General features: G+C 39.2%; 3 protein-coding genes across 5 annotated transcripts; 1 reads left to right on the top strand and 2 right to left on the bottom strand.

Annotated features, from left to right (window-relative positions):
* Positions 1-775: 775 nt before the first annotated feature.
* Positions 776-4507, bottom strand: LOC136444994 (uncharacterized). The gene is made up of 4 exons (XM_066442828.1): positions 4346-4507; positions 3281-3643; positions 2648-2786; positions 776-2073 (listed from the first exon to the last, which is right to left on the bottom strand). The coding sequence occupies exons 2-4, from the start codon at positions 3636-3638 to the stop codon at positions 2004-2006; spliced, it is 567 nt and encodes a 188-aa protein (XP_066298925.1). The 5' UTR covers positions 3639-3643; positions 4346-4507; the 3' UTR covers positions 776-2003.
* A 416-nt stretch (positions 4508-4923) lies between these two features.
* On the top strand, positions 4924-10873 carry LOC136444902 (mitogen-activated protein kinase 7-like). Of its 2 annotated transcripts, none has more exons than XM_066442676.1 (5): positions 4924-5164; positions 5526-7225; positions 7421-8963; positions 9347-9519; positions 9774-10873. In XM_066442676.1, the coding sequence occupies exons 2-4, from the start codon at positions 5563-5565 to the stop codon at positions 9516-9518; spliced, it is 3378 nt and encodes a 1125-aa protein (XP_066298773.1). In that variant the 5' UTR covers positions 4924-5164; positions 5526-5562; the 3' UTR covers position 9519; positions 9774-10873. The 2 variants fall into 2 exon arrangements, with proteins under 2 accessions (XP_066298773.1, XP_066298763.1); XM_066442666.1 differs by having other exon boundaries at positions 4925-5164; positions 9769-10873.
* LOC136444945 (beta-glucuronidase-like) lies at positions 10141-20933 on the bottom strand. 2 transcript variants are annotated; one of them, XM_066442733.1, is made up of 13 exons: positions 20824-20933; positions 19994-20220; positions 19040-19222; positions 18461-18636; positions 17814-17956; positions 17071-17264; positions 16470-16613; positions 15901-16079; positions 15063-15209; positions 14082-14169; positions 12688-12864; positions 11929-12064; positions 10141-11462 (listed from the first exon to the last, which is right to left on the bottom strand). In XM_066442733.1, exons 1-13 carry the CDS (start codon positions 20882-20884, stop codon positions 11329-11331), a joined length of 1989 nt encoding a protein of 662 aa, XP_066298830.1. In that variant the 5' UTR covers positions 20885-20933; the 3' UTR covers positions 10141-11328. The 2 variants fall into 2 exon arrangements, with proteins under 2 accessions (XP_066298830.1, XP_066298840.1); XM_066442743.1 differs by lacking the exon at positions 14082-14169 and adding an exon at positions 14595-14679.
* Between the last annotated feature and the right edge of the window lie 5 nt (positions 20934-20938).

Raw genomic sequence — 20938 nt, forward strand, 5'->3', positions numbered from 1 at the left:
TTTAGGATTAAAAAAATCATTGACAATGTTATACACCTGTTGTTACAACTTATATATACAAGCTGTTGTCACCAAATTTTTACCTTGGTAAAATACATTTCTAAGTGTTGTACATATTTAATTGCCTTATTATGTGCCATGCATTTCAGTGTAAAGATCTTAAGAATATATCATCAAATAAAATATCTACATGTCAATGTGGGTTAAACATAAACGAAGTAAGCTGAATTAGACCAGGAAAAATTCAAAGACAACAGATGACCAGTAAGTGAAAATAAGTCATGTTTAGTCATAGTCCATTGTGTATTTGTAGTATACATGTACATGAACATGTATATCTATTGCCAAACAAAACTTGACAGTACAAAATATGGTAAGAATTATGACTGATTTCACATTTTGATATTTACACTAAATCAGAAATAACGCATTAACACTCAAATTACCTTCCACATATTGCTAGCTGATTGTCAATAACAAAAAACAAAGGGCTCTTCCATTTGAAAATCTTAGAAAAAAGTGGTCAACAACAAATAAGCTGCTAGATGTTACTTATATATGTACTCCGTAACTTGGTTCTTGGGATGCCATCCTTATCTATCAATTCAAATATTTGTCCAGACTGCCATCCCAAACTTACACAAACGAAATAGGTCTAGTTTCAAAAGAGAAATCATCAATGTATGTAATGACTATCATTGGGTTCATCAACACATTCATTCCTATACCTTTGTAAAACAACCCATGGGAAATTTCATCTCATATAAACAGCAAATATTGCCAATTCTGCTACAAAGCTTCTATTTACAACTTGGACAGATACTCATGGAGGATATGTAAATCATAGTTTCATCTAAACTGAGCACAAGACCTCGTCTGCATTTTAGTTGCAAGTTATCAAATGTCAAATTAATGATTGTATTAGCCAATAATCAATTTTTGATATAATTAAGGAAGCACATATACGTGTATATGTATGAAAGAATAAAGGTTTCCTATACAAAAGGTTTACTACTTTGGCACCAATGAATAATTCCTTTACAAATATCGAGGTACACATATCATTCATATATTCTACAAATACGCTTGAACTGAAAAGTAAGTACTGTACTATCTCACCACACCGGTGATACTGATAGTTGTTGCAAAATACATGTATCTTATAGGAAACAATGAAGTTGATATTCATAGCATGTTAAAAGTGAACATAGAGCCATAGCTTTGTTTCTGTTAGTTTACAGTATTGTACGTTGGCATACAGTAGAGTACATCAATATGGGCTTGTTACATCGCAAATTCACAAAATATGAGACCTATATAAACATGTCTGAGCTGCAATCAAACTTTAGAATTACAAAACCATTGTCAGAACTATGAATTATAGAAAATAAAACATCCTTGTAACGGATTGTATTCTTATAAGTTACAACATGTAAATCAACATGTTAATCACAAACTTTGATAGCTCTCGCCAATATTTTTACCAATGATGAAACATCTTCATTAGATACTATCTTTTGTGTCTTTAATGTAAAAAGGAATATGAAGTACATCAGTCAATATGTAGCTAGAGGCTGGAAGACATTGTACCAGCATCTACATGTACATCTACATTACTTCTGATTAAAGGTTGTCATTTGTTTGTAGCTTAAAATACAAATATTTGTGTAACGTTCATGATATACTTTGCGGTACATATTTTTTATAAAAATATCTAAGCCATAGACATAGTAATTAAGGATAAACCTTGTAGAATTAGATGGAATTTTGATACAGGGCATATTGAGATGTTATGATCCGTCCAATAGAGACCTGGAATCGTTGTCTGCCAGCACGACCATTTACACACTAACATTCCAGAACTAAAATAGGTTTGGTTACCATGTCTTCTGTGATGACTAACATGTGTCACTACTAGTATATATGGCAGTGGGATTTAATTGGAGGTCAAGTGATATTTTTTATAGGCTCTGAATGGGTTTAGTTGGAAGTCTCCCTGTCAATTATGAGATGGCACTTGTTGCGACCCCTTGTAGTTCCTCAGGCGTTAGTGGAGGCAAACCTTTCTGCTGTCTGTTAGGAAAAAATCAAACACTTAGTCTTGGCGTAATACAGGACAATCTAAGACAAAAAACAGCCACAATCTAGTACCATACGTTGCAACAGGATACGGATACATTGTGTATGAATAGCACGTTACCGGAACGTAAGCAAGAACTTGCGTTTCAGGTCGTGTTTGCGTATTTAAGGTTAATATCTCGCATATAGGTTCATTTAGTTGTGTCCAAAGACATATCTTATGCAACGGCTGTTACTCCGATGCAAAGTTGACCAAAGAGAACAAGAGATTCAGCAGTTATGATAATTGCTGTAACGTTATACGTTTAACGTTCCGGCAAAATGCTTGTATGAATACTGTTAGGCATGTTAGCTCCGTGTACTTCTTAATAATCATAATTATGCATAGTGAGAGTTAAAATGTGTATAGCAAGTATAAGTCTATTATATTGAATAGCAGTTTTAGCAGTGCTAAGGAAAATCAGCAGCTTGTTTGGATTTCCTCTATTCACACTTATTTTACGAGGAAAATTATCAGCTGGTTCAGCACATCCATACGGCACTAACATAATTCACAAGGCGCACACACCTGAGAAGTTGTAGTTTCTCCTGCCAATGTTTGTGTTCTGCCTCCAATGAGATGTTCCTCTCCCTCTCAATGGCCAACTCTCTTACCACTCCCTGATTCAGTCGACTGTCCGCCTTCAGGCTTTCAACATAGTGGAAAGCTGCAAGAAAAGAACACAGAAATAGTTTCATTCTGTTCTGTCTAAAAGAATACAGAAGAATTTTAATGCGCGACAATTGTAACTGGTACAATGTATGGCAACATACGCACATGAGAGTTGAACTATTGCTAATTGTTGAGAAATACATGTATAGAGAACTAATCTAATCTATGACTAACAGTAAAAATAATCTATAGAATAATGTACATGCTAAGACTCTAGAATACAGTATGTTGGTAACAGTATACATTACACACTGGTTTTTGTCGTTTCATAACTCACATATGCTACAATGCTTTTTATTTGCTGATAGAGTAAAGAAAATATATAGAACTGTTCAGGAGGCTAGATGTTTTCTTGGTCACTACAGAAGACTGAAATACATGTATCATCGGACATGCCTTACTCACTCTTCTTGAATCTAGTCACATGATGTATACTTAAGAACTTGTCTTTGAATACCCCATATTTTGAGCAATCTAAAAAAATCCCACCTTTTTTCAATATGACTTGCTTGCTGTGTGTCAGTCCCTTCATGCCTGGCAACAGGCTCTTCAGGTCATCATATCTTTTGTTAATTGCTTTTCTTCTCTTCTTCTCTGAGAGTTTGTGTGTTGCCTTTCTCATCAGCACATGTTCATGTTCCTGTTCTAAATCAGGTGTTTTTCTGTTGGGGTCTAGTTGTTCTAAACTGTTTTGGTTGAGTTTTTCTTCTTCCTTGGTTAAGTCTAGTCCAGTGGTTGACGGGAGAGGGTTGGAATCCTCCTGTTCCAGACTAGGAGTACTGGTGCCACTGGAAGAGCCGCTGGTCCCCGGGTCAGAGGTTGACTCGTGATCTGAAGAACCACTCATCTTGCCTTCAACAGGGAAAGGTACATAAGTTAACAACTATGAGTATACAAATGTATTAATCCAGTAGTAAATATTCAATTTTAGTCCCCTTTTCCTGACCTGGATGTCTAATATTCACAAATGTATAAGTACAACTACAATACAAATATAGATGTACATGTACAAGTAAGTGGCCATACATAAGGTTGTCTGACAATGCTCTGTGCTTTTTGAGTTTTGAGGAGAGTCGCCTACATATAATGCTAAATTCAGGAAGGAACTTTACTACTAGTACTAGTAAGGTACTATGAATCATGAAACTCTAAACATTAAAATTTATTCAAATGTCTTATGGAAAAGGACACAAGTGAAGTGGTAGAATGGAGTAACGTTATGATATATTTTAATTTATATCTTATTTTGCAGAGAAATATTAAGGCTTGGTGTTTCAGAAACTGAATTTCTGAAAATCAATCAAAGTTTAGTGACAAATATCATCAACGTTTGTGAAAGCTACAACTCTTTGCCTTCATATATTTTGAATCTGCCGTACTTTTATGTTGTAGTTGTTGGTGTTGCTGTAGCAACTTGCATCATGCCAAGGCTTGATCATACACATGGCTGGAAATAAAGCCCGGCCCGAAGACAAAGAAACAAGAACAAAGAAGTAAGACATTCACCTGAAAAAAAATCGTGTGAATAGAGAATAATAAGGTAAATCATCTCACCTTGTAATAATTGATCATTCCATAATATCCATAAGAACTCTACTACATGACGCGGAATGTCACTTAAGTCGTGACACAAGAATTGTTTGCAAAAAAAGTTATCAACTTGAAGAAAAAAGTCTATTTGTTACAATTGGAAGCCATTTTGAATATGGATTTCTCCACTATCATAAAGGGGTTACCATACGTCTGAGTTATAATGTTAAGATTACTGTTGAGTATCATATAAGACAATTCGAGATATTTTATGAAAATATGATAATCATTAAATGTGAATTCTCACCGATCATAGATTGTGACGTTATAGGACTAATTTGAGACTGATACATTTTACAGCTCAAATTTTACACCCTTTAGATAGTGGTAGCGTCCAAATATACAGATTTATTCGTCATTTCCTAACTCCTTCGACTTTGCAGTACAAGAAATGGTTTAATATAGAAGAAATCGTATAGGGATGTACCCGATTGTTCGACACGTATCTTGAATTCAAACCGGGGTTAGTGAAATATAAAATCCCAAAGACGTCACAGCTGTGCTCTGATTGGTCAGTGGTGACGTATCCTAGCTTATATCTATTTTTAGGTTCACCGGCAGGGGTATATAAAATGGCGGCTCTCCCCTGAACACGGAAGTGAAGTCTTAGCTAGTCGGGAGAATTTTCGGGTCACTACAGGTTTCTTCTAGTTCAGATCGCTATTTAATGTACTTACCTTAAGACGTGAGGTCTTAGTAATGGAGGAAAAAGTGCGATTGGTCTTCCGATTTGACACGAAGTACTAGAAAATCCAGTTGACATTTTAGGACTAGTTTGTGAAGGTAGGTAAAGTAACCTGTCATATTTTAATATGTGGGGGAGGGGGGTTGTTTAGGCCAACATATGTGCATTTTCATCGTAATGCAGTCAATATGGGAAAACCATCTGATCAAAATGTTGGGATACATAGACCCATGCAAAAATGTCATTTTATTTCTGAAGTGTCATAATTAAGAAAAATATAAAAAGTGATGTAACATTATATTTTGCTAGGAGATAAAAACAAAACCATATGTTACTGATAAGGTTTGAAAAAAAGTGCTGCTAGGTATGTACAAGTGTGATCTTGTGGGCATTTGTGTTTGTACATGTATATGGTAGATACAGAACAATGTGTACAATCCTCCGACTTGTGTTCCTCAGGTTTAGGTTATGAGTGTCGACCTGATCTAGAACAACCATGCAGGGCTCAGAGACAGTGGAATCCAAGAACCGAAGCTTCCTCAAGAAGCGAAGTCTGGACATCAGTTTCAATGTGGACAGCAAGTATTCTCCTGTCGAGAACATTGGTATTGGCGCGTACGGTGTCGTCTGTTCGGCAATCAACAAGAAAAACGGAAGAAAAGTCGCCATCAAGAAGATACCAAATGCTTTTGATGTGCTGATGACGGCCAAGAGGACATACAGGGAGCTGAAGATATTGCGTCATTTCAAGCATGACAATGTTATAGGGATCCACGAGGTTTTGCGCCCCGCAGATGCGAAGACAAATGACGTAAAGGATGTTTACGTTGTCTTTGACTTGATGGAAAGCGACTTGCACCATATCATTCACTCCGATCAAGATTTGACGGACGAACACATCCGTTATTTCCTGTACCAGATTCTCCGTGGCTTGAAGTACATCCATTCTGCCAATGTTCTACACAGGGATTTAAAACCCAGCAATCTACTGGTAAATGAGAATTGTGAGCTCAAAATCGGTGATTTCGGCATGGCGAGGGGGGTGTCATCAAGCCCTAATGACTACAAAGCATTCATGACAGAGTATGTTGCTACCAGGTGGTACAGAGCCCCTGAGCTAATGCTATCTCTGAATAATGAGTACACCTTTGCAATAGACATGTGGTCAGTTGGATGCATCTTTGCTGAAATGCTGGGTAGAAAGCAGCTTTTTCCGGGGAAGAATTACTTGAACCAGCTTAATCTTATCATGTCCGTCTTGGGCACGCCTCCAGACAGCATCATCCAATCAGTGACTGCGGAAAGAGTCCGACATTACATGTCCAACATCCCCAAGCGAAGGCCTGTCCCGTGGAGTGTCCTGTATCCACAGAAGAGCAAGGATGCCCTGTGTTTGCTCTCCAAGATGCTTAACTTCAATCCAAAGGAGCGAATTTCAGTTGAGGACGCTCTCTCTCATTCGTACTTGTCCAAGTACCACGATCCTGACGACGAGCCGATTTGCATCCCTGCCTTTGACTTTGACTTTGAGAGGCAAACAATGACAAGAGACCAAATCAAGCAGGCAATTCTGAGCGAAATTGACGAATACGAGAAGTCACCGACGCTGAGAATCAGCAAGGTAGCCTTGAATGCTTGTCTCCGCCCTGTGCCAAAAGTACCATCCGAGTCGTCAATCAGTTCTCTGTTTCAAGCAAATTCAAGTTCAAGCTCTGTCTTCAAGACAGATAGTACTGACTCACAGGCACAAGGTGGCTGCATTCCTAAGAAAAAGTCAATGACAAGAAGCGTGACAGACACATGCATTGCGGACATCTTCAAGAAACCGCTTGAGGTCCTGTCAAGTAACAAACAGAACATAAGTCCCAGTCGTCCCACTCCAAACATTCCGCAAGTACTCCCCGCTAACCCCGCCCTCTCTACAACCAGCTCAAGCTCAACAGATGTTGTTATGCTCAGTGCAAAAGAATCAGCAGATATCAAAGACATTCCAGAAGAGGTTTCTGATGTGGTGGCCAAAAAAGCAGAAAAGGAGGACGTCCCCACCCCAGAGAAGATGGAACAGTCCAAAAAGAGTGTTTCCATGGATACCAAAGCTATCATCAAGGCAGCCATCTTAAACTCAGCATTCCGGGCTAGCTTGAGAAAAGGACAAGACAGTAAGTATTCTTGTGTGATATGTGTGGTTTGTGTTAAATGAACTTCTAACTACTTGCTGCTTATCCAAATGTTTCTTTCATTTGTGTTACCACTTGATCAACTCATAATTTTGAACCTAGTAACAAAGTGAATGATGAAAGATTACTTTTTGCTGTAGAAGGAAGTTTACAAAGAGTACATCTATTGTTTTACAGAAAACTCTGAAAATATGGAGAAGAAGAAGGTGACCGCAATTGACAGGCAAAGAGAAAGGGAAGAGAAAAGGAGGCAAAGGCAGATGAAGAGCTTGGAACGTCAGAAGAAACTTAAGAATAAAGCCCCACAAGAGGGCGTCAAGCTAAGTGACGAGGACAAGAAGCTACTTGACAGATGGAGCAAACTGAGACAACAGAAGCCAAAAGAACAAAACACTATTCAAGGCAACATCATAGAGCTGAATGCACTGAAGAAGGAAGTTGCCAGAACAAATACCTGTGACCAAGCAGGCAGCAATCCCATTGGAAGAACTCCTGGCCAATCAGAGAGGCTTCTCAGCAACAGCAGTTCTGTGGAAACCAATCGAATTCAAGGAGCATCTACGTCAGCCAACCAGATGCAAGACAATAAATCGGCAATGAAGGCACCACTATTGCAGGGTAACTTCATGTCTGTGCAGAGTAACACTGCAGTGATGCCGAATCAGATGCAGCTGTCTGTAGCAGGACAGGAGCATGTGCAGGTGCAGTCATCCAGCTCTGGACAGAGCATTGGCCAATTGGTACAAAACCCCATACCAACATCTTCATCAGGTTCAAATGTGCAGATGTTTACAAGTAGCACCAACATGGGAATTGTGACAATACCCGTGTCATCACAGTCTAGTGTAGGGGTTCACCTCATCTCTGTCCCAGGGTCTCATGCACAGTTGATTCTGGGCCAGCCAACGACGCTTGCTACTTCCCTAGCTAACATTTCTTCCTCCATGGTTACGAGTGGTCAGAATGCTTCTGTAAGTACAAGTGGATGGCAACAGGAGCAAGCCGAGCAAAGATTAAATCCCCAAGTACAAGTAAGAGAGTCACAACTTGGGAGGCAAGGTGCACTGCTAGCTACCACTAAACCTCACCAGTCTACCATGGCGACCGATCAGCAATCTGCTGCTATGGACACAAATGAACAACCAATAGCAGTTGTGATAAATCAACCAATGGCAGGGTCCCAGACATTGCAAGATGCACCAGCAAAGAACTCTGACACTGTCGATAGCTGCAAGCCTGTACAGACCACTCTTGAGCAAGTTGTTACCTTTGACAGCATTCCATCCACTATCCACACCTCTCCAGATGCCAAGGTGTTTGGGGAGCGTCCAAATGCACCCAACGTCTTAACCCAGCCAACCTTGTCAGGAGCTTGTCAATCAACCACAACTCTTTCAGTTTCAAACCGCAGGTCTGTTAGCACAGAGAAGCCAACAGCTGCCCTCCCCACTATAGTTGAACCAGGCAAGTCTCGGTCCAGTTCAACAGCACTAAACACAAGTCTAACAAAGAAGGACAGCAGAGGCCCCTTTTCAAACATGGATCCATCCTTAGACATAGCGTCTCTTGTCCACCAGTTGTCAAAGTCACAGGTAGAGGACGTTCTACCTCCGCTGCTGCCCTCCACACCAAAGGGGGGCGGGGCAGGTTATGGTCTCGGTCTGGTGAGCGACTTGGATGAACTGATCAACGAATCCTTCAATGGGCCAAAGGATAGTGGGTGAGTAATACTTGGCTTGAATTTTTTTTGACGTTCATATTCTACATGGACGCTCTCTACATACTATCTTTCCCTTCTGTAAGTGCGTGGTGAAACTTCTAAAAATTGATCTTTTTGTGACACTTTTACAATCTATGGGAAGGACTGTTAGTTTTAAAGAGTTTTTGATCATTACAAAATACATTTCATGTCAAACTACTTGCAGCCTTCTTTTGAACAGCAGATTATAAACGGTTCTTCTACTACCAGAAAAACTACAACATAGTATAAGTGGGGGTAAAATGTAGGAGCTACCATGCTAAATTGCTGTCTAGTTGCTATTCTTGATCATGATGAAACATGTGCAGTTCTAAATGTGTTTCATTTTTCTTCCACACATGCAGGAGTGGGAAGTGTGACTCCGCCCCCCTGTCAGCATCCTTGCTTGCTGATTGGCTGGAAGTTAACGACATGAAGCCAGAAGACATGGAGGCCCTACAGAAGGAGCTGGAGCTGGGTTCTCCCATGGTGCTGGGGTCACCCCTCCCCCTCTCCAACTCTGAAAGGATGTCATAAGGTATCACCATCTACTCATTTTTTTTTTTAAAGGAAGTTTCTCCTGTTCCATATTTTGCTATCTACCAGTATTTGACTTGATATACAACATACATGTGTACTAGTATTGTAAAGTACACAGAATAGAGCATCGAAAGTAGGTCTGAGGTTTTATCAACTAAAGTGACCTTTGAATCCAATATTTTGGCATGCAGGATTCTAAGGTCTCATCCTGGCAAACTTAATTTACATGGTTGTAATTCTCTTTCAGAACAGTACTTGAAGTGGTGGCAACCTACACTGGGATGCAGACAGATCAACAGATGTCCAACTGTACACAGACATATAGACCTGGGAATAAGAAACTTAAGACTAGGTGTTTATAACTATAAGACAATGCTATTCAGATTTTATTTGAAAAAGACTAGCTAGTTATTTTATTTTGCCAATTTAGAAAATAATAATGGTGGAAAGTAATTATAGTTAAGAATAGTTCATGAAATGTTCATAACATAGTACTCTATTTGCTGCACAAGACTTTTCAGTTCCAAAAAGTGTGAATACATCACAATCATGCTCATTGCTGTATAACTAGAAATTGCCATACACTATCAAAAATGAAGCCATCACAAAGTACTACTGCTTGAAATTTGATAGTTTAATTCCATCTTTCATTTGATCATGTACATGTAAATAAGGCATATTTTATAAAGGCTGTATTTTAGATTTTTTCAGGGTTTTGCAATTTGTGACATACTGTATCAACATTGCATTATAAACAAATGATTGTACATATTAGAAAATTATTATATTGCACCATGCATACTTAGCCTAGTACTGTCACCATAAAAACATATGATATATAGGAAAAGAGATATTAAGCATATTGTTCCCAAGGTGGTGCTTTCTGTCATAAACACATATCAGCTTAATACTGTGGAACTGTCATCCAGCCATTGATAATGTCAGTTATGAAATAGATGCTTTACAGTAACAGATTATGATATCTCTACATTAATACTTCAGGTCAGCTCCAATAATTCCTTGTGTGTTGTTGATTGTCATTATATTATTAGTAGATTTTTTAAATGAAATTAATGCAGATCAATTTGCATATGCATTCTATGTAGCTGCCCACGATTTACCACATTCATAGGAAAAAGGTATAATCTAATTGAACTTGGGTTTTGTGGGTAAAAGTTAAATGCTTTTTTTGTTGTTACAATTATTTTGTACTTGTTGGTACCTTCTAAGGACACCAAGGGAAATTATTGTAAGTTAACAAAATTGAGTGCAACAAGAAATTGCGGTAAGTTGTGCAAAGGCATAACTTGTGAAGTGTGAAGAATATGAATAAATACTTTATTCAGTCAAAATGACTTGCAGCTCCTTCATTTCAAAGACTTCCCTAAGTAAAGCTGCCTTCAACAATAATGTGATGCTTAGGGGTCTTTTTTGATTGTCTTCAAAGAGGTCAGCTTTTAGCCAGAAAAAAGGAAAAACTTATCCATCCTCCACCTTTATCTTATTATCTTATATGTGTAGTTGAAAAATGAAATTCGTTCATATCTAGTGGTCATTATAAGGCCTCTTGAAGCTGGCAATGCCATTATTCTTATATTGGAGTCTTTACTTGTCAAGTTAAGTTGCTCACTAGTTAGGCACTTGCAGTGCAGACTCCATAGAGCCTTGAACTGTGTTTGTCTTATACAGACTAAAGCCAGCTCATTGGGTACATGAGTTTTTCAGATGAAGAGGGCCACTTGAATTTATTGTGCGTATGTGCCCTTGCAGCACATTTTGTGACAAAATCATTTTGAAAAGGTTGACTTTAGAGTTCAGTGTTCCTTGGTCCAGTCTGGTTGGCCAACCTCCAGTAGCGGTCTCTGAGCAGGAAGGCTGCCGTCTTAGGTTGTCTCTGGCGGGTAAATATGCCTTTCTTGTTCCCAGCTACTCTGGTTGTGCCTGTAAAATAAAAAATAGGATATTCAGTGGATACCATAGCAAGGATTACAGTACCTATAGCTAGTAAGAACTTGCATACATGTATGTCTGGCTGAAGATCATCAATGTCATGAAAATGATTCAGATTAAATGTTGTAAAACATTAGCTGAAAAACAAATATTTTCTTTCTTGGCCAGCTTTGGCCCCACAAATCTAACCTGTTGGTTCTCATAAAGAAAGTATGCTAAACTGGAAAAACATGAAAAAAGAGCCTGAAGGCCAGGTTTAGGCCTAGGGAGTCAATACCGTCAAATTCAGGTTTTCCTCCGGTCTTTGCCCTCTGCTTTCCGCTGTTGCTGAATTCTAACCTTAAAATGCCCGAAATCTAAGGAAATAAATTGATGTGAAAATATCAGGATGGCCATGTATATGTACATTTCTGTAACGTTAATTAGCAAAGATTATTTATTATTTCATGCCACTTACTCTGTGCAGTCATGAAGTCAGCAAAGTTCCAGATCATCTCCCCGATGAGGTACTGCTGTCTGAACTGGTCGAACACACTAAAGTAGTTCGCCATGACCTCCTGTTGGTACTCCTCACTGAACATCATGGGGGGGTCCTGGAGGGGACGGTGGTACAGGTCACTTGGGAGGAACTAATAATTATAAACACTGAAAATTGTTTTATGTTCATGAGGACTTGATTTCACAGTGAGTAGGAAGGGAAAGGTGTTCACAGTATATTACCTTCGCGGTTGAAACAAACAGTAACATAATGCAAGACAGAGCACATATTTAAGGTGGGTGACCTCTGTGAAAACCATGAACATTAACCTATCAATATGTCACGATTTACAGTACAGGGTACATGTAAAAACCTGGGCATATTTCCAATGGTTACATTTCTTGATAGCTCATTGACAGATATAGAATATAGTTAATTCCTATATCCAGTACCAAGTTGAACCACAGGGGTTCCAGACTCTTTACATGCTCATGGGAAAACTTTCATACGGTGTTTCATACGGTATTACTGGTATATATACATTCATACTCTTATATTAGCATAAGTTATTTTGATTTGGTCCAATCTTTTGTGTTGGAAATAGCTGAACTCTTCCTTATTATGGAAAGTATTTTCACTCATGGAGACTCCAATCTGTCATACATTTGTACTTCGTAATCTTCCATTTCTGGTTTTGTCCATAAAGCAAGTTTTTGCAGGTTTTTGTGTGTTCCCTACCATGTGTAGTCCAGCCACAGCGTCAGCCCCGTACTCCGTCTGTATGATGGGTTTGTGGTGCTTCAGGTACCACTGCTCCAGGTTGTACTTAGCCTGGTACTTGATGACCTCCAGATGACCCATGTCATGGTACCAGGAGTAGTAGTTGTTCAGGCACACAACGTCAGCAAACTGGCCCTGGAGATAAGTACAGAAATGGTGCGAACCTCTGCTTGTGTGCTACAGAGCATTTTCAGGTGACATCATTGCTGTGACCACCGCCATGTTGGTGTCCTTATTTCCATTTCATCCAATCAGAGCTCAAGCATTTTTGAACTTCTAAATATTTTCAGACCCTCTGAAACATTTACCACTATTGAATGTCTATCAACCTCAAAGAAGAGAATACCAGAAAAACGCTTGAAAACATGCTGATAAACACAAATTAAAGTTCTGTATAATATGATTGAGATGCAATTGATTGAAATGCAAACATGGACACCAACATGGCGGTCAGCACCTACTTTATGGAAAGTGACTGAAAATGCTCCATACAGACTGATGGTAGCTACTAGTCACATTGACAACTTTGATGATATCTTTAATATGTGAGTTTTTCTGTAAGACCACTTATTATGATTTGACAAATTTTCCACTAATGGCTTCACATGTCCGTGCAACTTTGATAAAGGGTTTGAACCATCCGTATAATTTTCCATGCTTCATTAGACCAGACTGGAAATGACAATGAAATGTAGGAATGGAGATGCATGGTATCATAAGGTTAAAAAGGTCATATCTTATGAACTAAATGGATCAATCAGTTTCAGCTAATTAAAAGCAGCAGAAAGCAGAAGCAGAAAAGACATGAGTAGCGGATTAAGGTAAGATGTTTACTAGGCTGAAAGTGTTTCCATGCATTTTTGGCAGTTGTTTTCAGTAGGTTTCAGTTTGTAACTACTAGAAAGGTTTTTCAACTATAAAAGTTGAAAGTACATGAATGAAGAATGGAATATCTCAAGCAAACAGTCATTGGGAAAAAATTAGTACGTCCTCTAGAAAGTGGTCACACTGGCTAGGGTTTCCTTATGTGGAGGTGGTCATTTGACTGTAATTAAGTGGAAGAGAAAATTGGTGGGAAAGCTAAAAAATCATGGAACTTATAATAACAACTGTTACAGTTTCTTTCTGATATGCTGATAGACAACTGATAGACATGCATGGGAAGTATACTGATTAGCAACAGAATCATTACTACCAGTAGTGAAATTTTGTTTTTTAAAATTGTCCAACATTTGTAATCATGAGCTAGCAATATTACATTGTAGTTTGATTTCTTTGATCACTACCTTTGGAAACATTAATGATTTGATACAATTACAGGTGGTTTGAATAATTTGCACGTAGCATCTTACCCCTCTATCTGTGTCAAATGACTGATTAATGACAAAAGTCACAGGTCTGCCTGACGGATCTACATCTTTAGTGTGCCCTATCACTGTTCTGCAAATAAACAGAAATTCTGACGGTCACAACAAAAAGCAGCAGCAGCATGTTAGTATGAAACAGTGAGTATTCTGCAGGAATCCACTTAAAATGTTCAGAGGATAAATTGTGGGTTGGAACTTGGAATTACAATTTGTGGAGGTGCAGGACCTGGTCTATATTCATGGCAAGGATGTCTACAAATAAAAAGGGGATAGGAAAATGTTCCTGAACACCCCTCCTGAGATTTCTAAATGGACCAGCTCTTGATAGCTGATATTTTATCCATCACAGTTTTTGGTGGATCATGCATGTATGTTATAGGGGAAAAATTGAGAAATACCACCATTTATCGGGTAAAACATGAATAAGTTTAAGCAGGGGATAGCGCAGTTGGAAGCAGCAGCCTAGAGTCTGTTTGCGGCTGACCGATACAATCTTACCCCTTTGTCTCTATTAAAAGCCTTGTTTATGACAAGAGTGACTGGCCTCGTAGAGTCTGCCTGTTTGGTGTGCTGAATCACAGTCCTAAGATATGGGGAAATCAATGCGATGAAGTCTAAATACTACTGGTCGTACAAATATTCAGTCATGATGTGCACTTATAATTCCTGGGAACAACTTTTTTTTAAATTTTGCATCGTGAGACATAACAAATGCAGATTTTGCAACTGTTTGTTTAAGGAGAGTTTGCAATCGTTGGCTGAAGGAATTTCCACAAAACCCTTTCAGGCTCTCAAAGATTTTTACAGTTACAAATTCAAACAGCAGCTACAATTTTACATTGTAACCCACATGAAAAGGTGTAAAAGCCATGGCCTTTCCCCTTACAACATCCAAACTGAATCGGTGCTTCCTTGCCCCCATCTCTTCCCCCTCCTTTTACATCATCAATGATTGGCATCACTTACTTGAAGTAGTATTCAGCCTCTGGAAGCTGAGAAGCCGGCTCATTGGCTACTGACCACATGACCACAGAGGGGCGGTTCTTGTCTCTTCTGACCAGCTCTGTCATCACGTCCTTGTGGTGTGCTAGTGTCTTATTGCTAAAGTTCTCCCTGAAAAAAATCACATTCATGAATCCATCTTTTCTACAGCTTTCATATCATGAAGAAGTTACATTCCCTTTAACAGTTATTTCAAATGTTACTGCAATTATTTAACAAACTACTGATTTTTGGTGTCCATTGGTCATGTTGGTTAGCATTTGAATATACATGTAAGTCATATAGCTGAATGAACTAAAGGAGCAAAAACAAAAAGCAAGAAAATGGTGGTTATGATTATCTTTCTTCATATAATCTTGTCCTTTTTGTATTTACATTTTGTTGATTTGTTCCTTTCTTTACAATGAGTGCCAATTGGACCAATCAGCACCAAGGACAGACCATGTTACTATACATGTATTTCCAATTAATGCCAGTGAGACCATCAGAACCAAGGACAGACCATGTTACTATATTTAAAATGACTACCAATTTGACCAATCAGCACCAAGGACAGACCATGTGACTATGTTTCCAATGAGAGCCAGTGTGACCAATCAGCACCAAGGATGGACCATGTTACTATATTTCAAATGACTACCTGTGTGATCAATCAGCACCAAGGACAGATCATGGTACTAAATTTCCAATGAGGGCCAGTGTGACCAATCAGCACCAAGGACAGACCATGTTACTGTACTTCCAAAGAGCACCAGTGTTAACAATCAAGGACAATCAAGAATAATCAAACTAACAAAATTACTTTGTCTTGAGTCCCACGGCAGGGCACTCATCTATGACCACAATGCCCTGCTGGTCGCACATGTCCATAATCTCCTCTGCATACGGATAGTGGCTGGTGCGGAAGGAGTTGGCTCCGACCCACTTGATCAGGTTAAAGTCCTTGGCGATCAGTGGGTAGTCCAGACCCTTGCCTCTTATCTGTACATTGTAGAAAAAATGGGAGATATATTACATGTTGACAACAAACCTTACACCAGATGTCTAGGCTCTGAACTTCTTGTATGATTGCATTCCAATTACTAGTATGTCATAATTCATGTAGTTTTTTTTCAAAATTTCAAAGATGTTAAAATTTCTATTAGCTATAGATTATGATGTCATATAGGCATGTTGTAAAAGGACTACATATATGTTGGTCAGTTGTATTGCTTTTCACCTTAATCATTGTAAAAGGGTGACATTGTTGCATGCATTGGATGTTTTTCAGGCTAGGCATAGATTTTGAAAATGTACAAAATAGCCATACTAGTGATATGGACAGCATGATTTCCGACAACAAATGTAGAGCTAGCAAAAAGCTAAACTTACATCTGAATCTTCATGTCTACCAAATCCTCGGAAGTAAAACGGTTTGCTGTTGATGAGGAACTGTGTGCTGGTGACCTTCACTGTCCGAATCCCGACAGGTAACCTGTACACATCTGACTGTCCTGCACTGCCCATCACTGTCACCTGGTGTCAGAATGGGATAAAGGTACCGTGAGCAGGTCATGCACGCCCCCTAACAGACTTGCTGAGAACTGCACTATAAGCCTTCCAATTACAACTACATTTTCATAATGTTGAATCCTGACAGGTAACCTGCATATGTTCGTTTTTCCTCCACTGCCCATCACTGTCACCTGGTGGTCAGAATGGGATGAAAGTACACACTGTTCATGCAGGCCCCCTAACAAATGTGCTGAGAACTGCACCATAAGCCTTCCCATGTGCACGACAACTACATTTTCATAATTTTCAAGCTTGATACAATTTTAATACTCAATGCCATACTTTTTTTCTAGATGACAGATAAAAGTTTGAAATGGTAATCAAAAACTGTTCTGTGCCTCTCTTTTTGGCGACACATTAGGGGCGGATGCACAAAAGTATACTACATTGTACAATTGAGTTGAAAGAACTGATGTACCTTTAGTGTGTATAGATACGCTGGATCACTGCTCATTGTAAATGGCCACCACAGTGTCACATCATTGACCTTGACTTGTCCCTTTCCACTGCTTTTGACCCTGGCCACCAGTTCTTCAGTCTTGTCCAGGAGTTCTACTGTAACTGGAACTGCACTGCTGTTTCCCTTGATGACACAGTCAAAATTCACATAACCTGGGAAAGGAAAGATTGAAGAACACGGTGGGAAAAATCACCTCTACCTTGCAGACATAATCTTGGGCATAACTATGTACCTTTGGAAGGCTGAAAGTTAGTATTACTGTACTGTTTAGCAATGACATATCTACTGACTGATGTGAAGAAAATATGCTTTCATCATCTGTCTTTGCATTATCTATCATATTTACCATTTAGGAAGTTAACCCTCTTCCTGCTGCCTAACTCTGTAACAAATGAGGTGCCAAATGGCTACTTCAGAGTGCTAAAGGTTCAACTGTTGCTGACTTCTTGAACGTTTCACGACACTATAAAAGAACAGCCTCAAGTTCATGATAAAAGATTAGGCTGATTTTCCTCTGGTTTCTCTGGTACATTTGATCTCTCTGGGGATCTTTTTTTTACACATACATTGGACACTCCTCAGATTTTGGCTAGGCTGGAGGGAGTGAAAGCTTCTGGTTTGCGTTAACTACATGTACATGTATACTAAACTTGGTAAAAGAATAAAAAACAACAGATAAATAAAGAATCATGACGTTCTACCAGTTGTGCCCTGGACATCTGTGGAGATGGTGATGTCATCCAGGTAGACAGAAGGAGTGGTGTACAGTTTGACAGGACGCTGGATTCCTGCGTAGTTAAAGAAATCCATCTGCAAGTTCTGTACAAAGTAGCCTGGAGGGTACCTTGGGGAAAAAACATAATAATTTCTTATTCACAATATAGGCCCTTGAACTTGCACTCTTCAAAAGAATTTGTTACAATTCTTTGTCAAAATTTGTGACTTGTAATTATATAATCATCATGTACCTTTCTTAGTGTATCTTTTCTCTTGTTTAATGGCAATGCTTATTCAGTTCAGTTCAGTTCATCCTCAGTGAGGTGACACAAATGTCTCCACATGTTCAACATGACAGATTGGAGTTTTTCATCTTTAAGACCAACATCCTCTTCAATTACTTTCTTAAGAGTCAACGATGGGCGACCACGCCTATGCTTCTCATCCGGTTTCCAGAGGAGAACCATGCCCGCCATTTCCTCGAGGCGCATAACATGACCGGCCAGAGACAACTACAGTTGCGAACCTTAGTGCTTATTAAAGTTCTTAAACTAGAGTGCATCACCACTGTTTGTTTATTTGTATGTGTTTGATCAACAGAAAAACGTAATGATGTTAAACTAGTGATCACCTGTCAGGGTCGTCCATGTATTGGATGGTTCCAGGTGGGATGGTGTGAGGGGTCAGGGTGTTATTCACAGCCACAGTCAGAACGTTTGGAACCTCGTAGCTCAGAATAGAGGAAGCATCAGCTTCAAATGGAAGATGTCCACCGTCATGTCTCACAATCTCCTTAGAATTAAGCCACTGGAACAGAAGCATTATGAAAAATGTCTTTGAGACTAGTAATGGAGAAAAGTTCACAAATGATGAATATGTCTCTATACTCTTCCTACATTAATCAGGAATAATTTTCCAACCAGGTATTGCACATGATGTACATACAAATTGTACTTTCCTATAAGCTGATTGACTGGTTTTGAAATGCAACTTTTTCAGTCTTATCATTGTAGGATAGAGTATTTTGAAGAAGTGAAAGTGTCTTACACATGTACCAATCCTGCTACACAGAAGGAATTTGGTTCGGTGATGGTTTTCCATGTGTGTTGGTACATACGCATCTCAGAGCAAAAAAGTTAATTGTCATGTTTAAATACCGGTAGGTAAAGCAAAAGTTATATGTAACATTTGGTATGAAAACAAAACTCACCGCTATGGTGTTGTAGTGAGCACTTTCAAACCTGAGTACGGTTCGCTGTTTCACATTCTTCCAGGAGGCAGGGGCGTAAAACGAGCGCTGGTACCACGCCCAACCTACGAAATCCCTCAGCTGTCGGTCCTGTGTGATGTCATTGTAGCTGGCTGGTACAGGCATGTCAATCACGGGGCCTGTCTGGGGTCACGTAAGAAAATATCTCAGTGGATTGATATTTTTTAAATTTTTATATTGATATTGATATTCCTTCCATGATTTCAACAACTCAAAATTAATTTTTGGCTGGCACTAGAAATTAAGGTCTCTTTCAAACCATAAGATCAGCAGCATAGAAAACACCCCCGTGTCCTGATTGAGATATTCACAACAACTTTGTCTTTTTTAATAGATTTACTAATGTGGGACCTTACTATTAGTAATGAAAGACCTAAGATACACGAATCATCTTTTCAGGTCAGATTAAAGTTTGTGTGACTCTTCTACTGCAAGAATGGGAGCTAAAAACTTAATGATATTTGCTGACAACACTTCTGGGGTCTTCGAGGGCCTAATGGATTATATATAACGTATGTACATGCAACCCAGTCTCTACTAGTATATGAATATGTACAATGCCCGGTTTATAGATGGGACCAAGTGTTTTTTCTTGAAAAAAAATACACGGGAGAGCAGGGTCAGCCATATATGTATTTCTCCCCCTTCTATGGTGTGGAGTTTAGAGTTAAAATGGGGTATTCTAAGGCTTCTTGAGGGGAGAAATTACCGTCAGACAGCTCACAGTTGAAGACTGGCCTGACATGCGGCCTAGTAGGATCCCTGGTAAATCTGAGTTTTATGCTTGTCATAGAATCCCCTGGGTAAGGGGTGTGTGGTTGGAGGATAAGGGTGCATTAATATTGCCCCTCTTCCTGAGTTCCTCCCTCTTCAGAAAGGCGGGCATCTGGCTACCTGTTCTAATGGTTTTGTCCACCACTGCTGCTCAAATCCAGCATTTCTGTTGGACGACATGTCTGCTCGGAACTTCCACATTCCTCCGAGTTCCCGGACCTCTCTGGATTCCGACTCCCGGGGAAACAGCATCCCTTCAGAAGCAGATGATGTCAGACTAGATCTAGAAGCCTCCACACCATGTGCAGCAGCGTGGAAACCAGTTCTCATCACAAGCACTGCCGCAACTGGACAAAAAAGAAGAATTACCTTTGAAAAATTGTGAAGAAATTCACTGCCACTCTGGCAGGCAGGGGAAAGTCTGACTCTGACAAGACTCCATAGGGAGTAAATATTGCAGTATCAAGAATTCTTAGAGACCTTGCAATGCTAACCAGTTGATCAACACTTTTAAAAGTAAAAGGTGCAACACTGAAATACAACATTGTAATGTTTAGTACTGTACTAAATGTTACACTCAGTATCAAATTTGTACCGTAAGTTATTTATACATGTATCATCTAAGCACTGTAGATAAGCTACAGGATTCTTTGTCCTGGTGAGATGACACCAATCTCATGTACGTATACCAAGGTCAGGTTTAAACCTCCTTGCAAGTACATGTACATTACTCCGTCATTAGGCAATTGGAGGCTTAGATGAGGAAAATGAGTCAGTCCAAGCAGCTCGATTGTGAATGACACCTTGATAGGATTCAAAAACAACATATTTGCATAGACAGTGTACAAATTGATAACTAGAAATATGAACTGTCCCGCTAAGTTCGAACATATAACACCAAAACATGTTACATCTAACGGTAATAAAGTTTTCGATTTGTTAAAACCCACCATTTAGCGCGGAGAAGAGCGACATCATCGTGAACATTCGTCGGTTGAAACGAATCTTCATAGGAGACAAAATGAAACGAGATATAGAAAGAAAACAGTTATCCGCCCATATTTT

This window comes from Branchiostoma lanceolatum, chromosome 1 (assembly GCF_035083965.1).
Source record: "Branchiostoma lanceolatum isolate klBraLanc5 chromosome 1, klBraLanc5.hap2, whole genome shotgun sequence".
Taxonomy (NCBI): Eukaryota; Metazoa; Chordata; class Leptocardii; order Amphioxiformes; family Branchiostomatidae; genus Branchiostoma; species Branchiostoma lanceolatum.